General features: G+C 37.6%; 1 protein-coding gene across 1 annotated transcript in view; it reads left to right on the top strand.

Moving 5' to 3' along the window:
* PGM (phosphoglucomutase) overlaps nucleotides 1–6,270 on the top strand; it is a 30,459-nt gene extending 24,189 nt beyond the window's left edge. Inside the window, exons 17-22 of the mRNA XM_089142533.1 lie at nucleotides 192–333; nucleotides 3,998–4,079; nucleotides 4,167–4,213; nucleotides 4,346–4,423; nucleotides 4,628–4,733; nucleotides 4,802–6,270. Coding sequence (XP_088998659.1) covers nucleotides 192–333; nucleotides 3,998–4,079; nucleotides 4,167–4,213; nucleotides 4,346–4,423; nucleotides 4,628–4,733; nucleotides 4,802–4,869 — 523 coding nt within the window. The 3' untranslated portion in view covers nucleotides 4,870–6,270. The remainder of the gene's footprint in view (nucleotides 1–191; nucleotides 334–3,997; nucleotides 4,080–4,166; nucleotides 4,214–4,345; nucleotides 4,424–4,627; nucleotides 4,734–4,801) is intronic.
* The last annotated feature ends 233 nt before the right edge of the window (nucleotides 6,271–6,503 follow it).

The raw sequence follows: 6,503 nt of genomic DNA on the forward strand, positions 1-6,503 counted from the left end.
GTGGCTTTTAAACCATGAACTGTCAGCCTTGAACGGTGATTTTACCATTTTTTTCAGAAGCTTCTAAACTATATATGAGCCTTGCTTTATAACTGTATATATTTGTATTGTTTTTGGCATTCATGATTACTTCCATTTAGCCTCAGTGCCTTATTCCACATTTGAATGAGGTGACATTTCCCTATTCACAGGGCTGTGTTAGCTTGGCTGTCAATTATTGCATACCGTAACAAGGACAAGAAGGAAGGAGAGAAGCTGGTTTCTGTTTCTGATGTCGTTAAGGAGCATTGGGCTACATATGGAAGAAATTTCTTTTCTAGATATGACTATGAGGTGAGCTATACCATCTGATTTTTTTTTTTTTTTACAATTGTTGTTGAAAGTATGGACTAAGGTTTTCTAATTAGAATATGATTCTGTTTCCTAATAAGTCTAGAGTTAGTTTCTTATTTCTATTTCCTACTCAGAGTGGGACTCAACTAGATTATAACTATAAATACTCTATTGGGCCTATGAATCAAATACTTTTGAGCAATATCTCTCCAAATTGCAACATGGTATTTGGGCCATGTCAGACCTGAGACACCACCAACCCATCGCAAGTCATAGTAGGCCATTGCAGGTTTCAAAGAACCAGAAAAGCTTCTGCTACCTTCGCTCACCTCTATAACTTCATTCCTGCCTCTATCGATGCCTCCAACAGACCTTAGTCTTTTTTATTTTTTGGGTAGGATCCAACAGACCTTAGTCACCCATAACCAGCATCACCTACTGCTGTAGAACCATTTCAGCCCCAATCGAACTCCAATAACCTTTTTTTAAACCCAACGATTGATCTTAGAAGAGTCGCTGCAATTTTCTGACTCTTTTAGGGCCATCGCCTGCCTTTTTTAATCCCTTGCACCACTTATAGGATGATCTGAACTCCATAAACAAAAAAAAACAAAAAAAAAATTGTTTGTTCTTCAGTTTGTGATGGTGTTTAGTCTTTTTTTTTCCTTTCACCCAAATAGCCTTCTAAACCTATAGCCTACCACATTCAAACCCTCCAAATGTCTCGAGAGTCTTCAACAATGCTTAAGAATGGTTCTAGGTACATTGTAGGTAGCAACAAATGTTTTCTGAGTTCTCAGGAGCCTGCTTTGTAAATTCAAATAGTTACAAGGGGCTGTTTTGTAAATTTGAGCAGTTTTGGGGATCTGTTTGTATAATCGAATGGTTCCAACAGCTGTTTGTAAATTCGAATAGTTTCAGGGATCTGTTTGTAAAATTGAGTGATTTCATCCTGTGATGGCTGATCCCACATCTCCCTTGTTTGGTACATCAGAAGAGTCTCCCATGTCTTCTATTCATAGGGATCGTGAGTTTTCTCCGCTTCAGATGACCGCTGTGAAACTCAATGGGACAAATTAGCTTAGATGGTCTCGTTCAGTTTCCCTTCCTGTTGGTGCTCGTGATCTCATTGGCCATCTTAATGGGACTTCTACCAAATCTTCCACACCTGGTGTGCAACTTTCCTAGTGGTACACAGATGAGTACTTGGTTATGGGTTTTTTCATCAGCTCCAGTGAATCAAGCATAGCAGAGAGTTATCTCTTCCTTCCTGATGCGACAACTATTTGGAAAGTTGCTTAGGATACATACACCAGAGTAGGTAATAATGCACAGTGCTTTAAAATTAGACGAAAGATCAATTAGTTGCAGCAGAAAGACCTTACTCTTTCTTAGTACTGTAACACTTTATAGATTTCTATTGGAAGTTTATATCTAAGAATGCTGAAGATGCTATTGCCTATCAATAATAGGAAGATAAACAGAGAGTTTATGAGTTTTTGGCAGGATTGAATATAGAATGTGATCAAATTCGTGCACAAATCCTTTCTAGAGAGCCTTTCCCTTCTCTAGCTCAAGCATATGAATGTTAGATACAAAGTACAGTCGACGGACAACCATGGTACACACTCAGATATCTAATAGATCTGCATTAGTGTCTGGTTCCTGTAATAATAAATCTGGTTCTGGTATTTTTTTCCTCCAATAAAGTGCGAGTATTGTGGAAAAGAGCGTTATACAAAGGAAAAATGTTGGAAGTTGCACGGATGTCCAACAAATTCCTGTGGAGGAGGTAGGAATGGGAATAGGGGCAACAATCAAACATCTACAAATCAAACCCTTCTTTAGATCCTACTTTGGACTTATCAATTGCATTAAGAAAGTAACTCGAACTCACACCAAACATCTTATTTCCAATTATGTTTCGTATCAATCCCTATCCCTAAAATTTCAAAGTTTTATTTCCTCTTTGTCCTCTACTTTTGTTCCTAACACTTGGCATGAAGCATTATCTCGCTTAAACTAGAAGGAAGCTGTGGATGAGGAAATGCAAACTCTGGAGAAAAACAAAACTGGAGTTTACAATTAGATGTGAAGAGAGCTTTTTTGCATGGAAAACTCCAAGAGGGGGTATACATGGATGTACCACCTGGGTATTCTACTGCCAAGACTCATGGGAAAGTGTGCAGGTTAAAAAGGGCTTTATATGGGTTGAAGTAATCTCTAAAAACATGGTTTGGAAGGTTCCATAAGGCAATGATATCTAATGGTTATAAGCAGAGCAATGTAGACCACACTTTGATCATTAAAAGAGATGGTTCCCAAACTACTGTACTTTTAGTATATGTGGATGATATTATGATCACAGGCAGTAAAGAGAATGAAATTTCAACATTGAAGACTTTTTGGATAACTAAATTTGAGGTCAAAGATGTGGGAAAACTAAAATATTTCCTAGGTTTGGAGTTGACATATTCTGCCAGTGGTGTATCTCTATCTCAGAGGAAGTATACATTGGATCTTCTTGAGGAAACTAGGATGCTAGGATATAAGCTTGCTGAGACTCCTATTGAACCTAATCTGCACTTGAAGGCAAAGGAAGGAGAACTAGTTGACAAGACAATGTATAAAAAGTTAGTGGGAAAGTTAATATATCTATCTCACACTAGGTCTGACATCACATTTGCAGTTAGTCTTGTTAGCTAGTATACGCATGATCCTTACTCCTCACACTTGGATGAAATATATCGGATCTTGAAGTACTTGAATGCCACTCTAGGAAAAGGGATTTTAATTTCAGCTCATGGACATTTGAAGATTGAGACGTATACAGATGAAAATTAGGCAGGATGTCCAGATGATAGGAGGTCTACCTCTGGGTATTGTGTATATGTGGGAGGTAACCTTGTGACTTGGAGAAGCAAGAAATAGGCGTGGTTGCGACTTACGAGGTCCAGTTTTGAGGCCGAGTTTGGCGATTGCTAAGGGCATTTGTGAGGTACTATGGCTGAAAGGGCTGCTTCAGGAGGTTGGGACAGATTTGGAGGTTCCTATATAGTTGTATTCAGATAGTAAGTCTACAATCAACATAGCTCACAACCTAGTACAATATAACAGGACTAAGCATGTGGAGATTGACAGACATTTCATCAAAGAGAAGGTTGAGGTTGGGTTGGTCGTTATCACCTTTGTTACTTTGAACGAGCAGCAGGCTGATGTGCTCAAAAGAGCTTAAGCACGAAGTTATTCAATAGTATTATTGCCAAGTTAGGCATGATAAATATCTATGCTCAACTTGAGGGGGAGTGTTGAAAGTATGGACTGAGGTTTTCTAATTAGAATAGATTTCTGTTTCCTAGTAAGTCTAGAGTTAGTTTCTTATTTCTATTTGTTTTGTATTTCCTTTTCCTACTCAGAATGGGACTCCAGATTGTAATTATAAATACCCTATTGGGGCCTATGAATCAAATACTTTTGAGCAATATCTCCAAATTATAACAATTGTAGAACTCTACAATCAGGTGCTGCAGCTATTTTGAGAAAGAAAAAAAATTGTGATTCCTGGAGTTTTGACTTAACGTTTGACTTTCTGTTCTACTGATTCTGATTCATATTTTGTAACGAACACACTCCAACCAATCCTAATTTTAGAATTTAAATTCAGGAATGTGAATCTGAAGGAGCCAATAAGATGATGGAGTGCCTTAGAGATTTGGTCTCCAAAAGCAAGGGAGGTCAAAAGTATGGTAAGTCTGATGCTCAAATTTGCCTACATTGCTCTTGGAGAATTATATGGTCTTGTTTCAGAAGCTAAAGGATCTCCCTTGTTACAGGAAGTTATGTCCTTCAATTTGCTGATGACTTCAACTACACTGATCCTGTAAGTCTGGCTTCCAGACATGGTTTTGGCCTTTTCATATTTATGATTGTGATAGCGCTTAAAGAGATGAAGTCTTATCAAACTGTTGTTAGGTATATGGTGGGCTCTAATGCATCTTCATTTTTTTTTCAGGTAGATGGAAGTGTAGCATCCAAGCAAGGTGTTCGGTTTGTTTTCACAGATGGGTCAAGGATCATATTTCGTCTATCAGTAAGTACTGTTTTTTCTGATCTTCGTATTCCCCCCAACACTATTTTACTTGTATATATTTTGGCTGGCCTGTGAAGCATTAACATTGCCGCATCATGCTATTTTAGTTGCGTACTCTAGGAATCTCAAAATTACTTTGCTTGGGAGCTTTGACTTTCTATTGCATAAAATATGAGTGTGATTTCAAAGAGGTTTCTATTTTAGGGGACTGGTTCAGCAGGTGCAACTATCCGGATTTATGTTGAACAGTTTGAGCCAGATTTCTCCAAGCATGACATGGACGCTCAGACAGCATTGAAACCATTGATAGGTAAGTCCACTATCATTTTCACATGCTGATCTTTGTTACAACTTGATTGATGTTGGATCATACTTTAGATTTGGCATTATCGGTTTCGAAGCTAAAGGAATTCACTGGAAGGGAGAAGCCTACAGTCATCACATAAACCCGGGTCTGCGACCATTGCACTCAATAGGTGCTGTCTATATTTGGTTGAAGGCAAGTGAAGCAGTCCATCTTTTCATGTTCATCTCCCGTATTCTTACTTCAATTTTCAGTGCCGTCAAGTTGTCCCCCTTGGCTTTGCCAGATCATATGCTAGGAAGAAATGTAAAAAACAGACAATGTATCTGTCTAATAAGTTAATACTTGTCTCTCTGTAAAGTTGAGATAGTATAGAGCCAAATGCAGGATATTTAAAAATAAAAAAATCATTTCATCAATAAATATATAAAATTCATTTTTCTTTGGTTGGATCCCATTATTTTCTTGGTTATGTTTGCCTTGTAGTCTTTTTTTTTGGTTTGTCCTGGCTTTATTTTATTACAGTTTGGATCGGCTTTCTTTACATGTCATGTTTCAAACATCCACACTATTGTAATTGACCCATAGGAATATGTGATGTTAGTATAGCTCAGTGTTCGGAAAGAATTGATTTACTTATTTGGAAACCTAAATGATGTTCAAATGGAATATGGAGCTTCACGATATTACAGTGGAAGCTGGTTAAAATTCCATGGCAGTCACTTTCTACAGGCCTCTAACTTTTTTAGCTGCATGTTTAGTTCTAATTTACATAAAGCTAACGAAGTTACTACTGTAATTTACAATTGGGATTTCCATAGGTATATCAGTACATGAGCAAAACATTGACATTCCCCCTTAGGGCCATTGTTATTGCCTCCTGCTTGCCATTGCACAGTTGTGTAAAATGCAAGAACTACCATAATCAGGAAAAGAATGCAAAGCTGATTATCCAGGAGTGCCACATTAGGTGTCTGAAAATTGATCTACTGGTTGCTCATTTAAGAAAGTAATAGCCTACAGCCCATTGATAGAACTGAACTTTATCGTTACACTCTCCTTCCAAAGTTCAGTAAACAGCATTTTTTTTTTCAAATGCCTGACATAAGGTTTTCTTTTTCCCTATAAAGTAAAAGGAGCAAGTCTCATGATCATTGCATAAACAGGTTAAACATGAGGTATGTCCATTATATTACATAAATGATGAGAAATCAGAGAGAGAGAGAGTAGCATATCTTATTTAATTAGGCCATCAGACAAAACATTGACTAAAGAACATGTTAACTAAAAATGTTTTTTCTTAACAAAACGAAACTTGTCCAATTAGGTCATATGCTTGGGTCATCAGCAGTAAGTTTTTTCTTGAGTTGACGTAATGGCTCTGAGTCAAATGCCATAATCATAACAATTCTGTTCTGGTTTCACTTTTGGCAATCCAAATGAGTTACTTCAGAGAATCCAGTAGTGAAAGAAAGTTCTTGTCTGTCATTTAGTTGTTGAACAAGCAATATGAAAAATGCATCTTTCGTGCCGTTGCCATGATCAGGCTGTCATCCATGACCTTGGATTCTATATGGTCTTACAGATGGTTTTAATCACCTCATCTTCTTTTGAGATTCACCATTGGTGTTGTCTTTCATGTTGGTGCCTTACAGTTTATGGGTGTTCCAGATTTTTTTTTTTTTTTTTTTGGGGGGGGGGGGGGGGGGGCATTGTTTGTGTGCATGATCATCTTGGGTATTCTCTGGGGCAGAAGTTGATATATTTACTAGAATT

The sequence above is a fragment of the Hakea prostrata genome, chromosome 1, assembly GCF_041222555.1.
Source record: "Hakea prostrata isolate BN-2017 chromosome 1, UWA_Hpros_2, whole genome shotgun sequence".
In the NCBI taxonomy this organism is placed as follows: Eukaryota; Viridiplantae; Streptophyta; class Magnoliopsida; order Proteales; family Proteaceae; genus Hakea; species Hakea prostrata.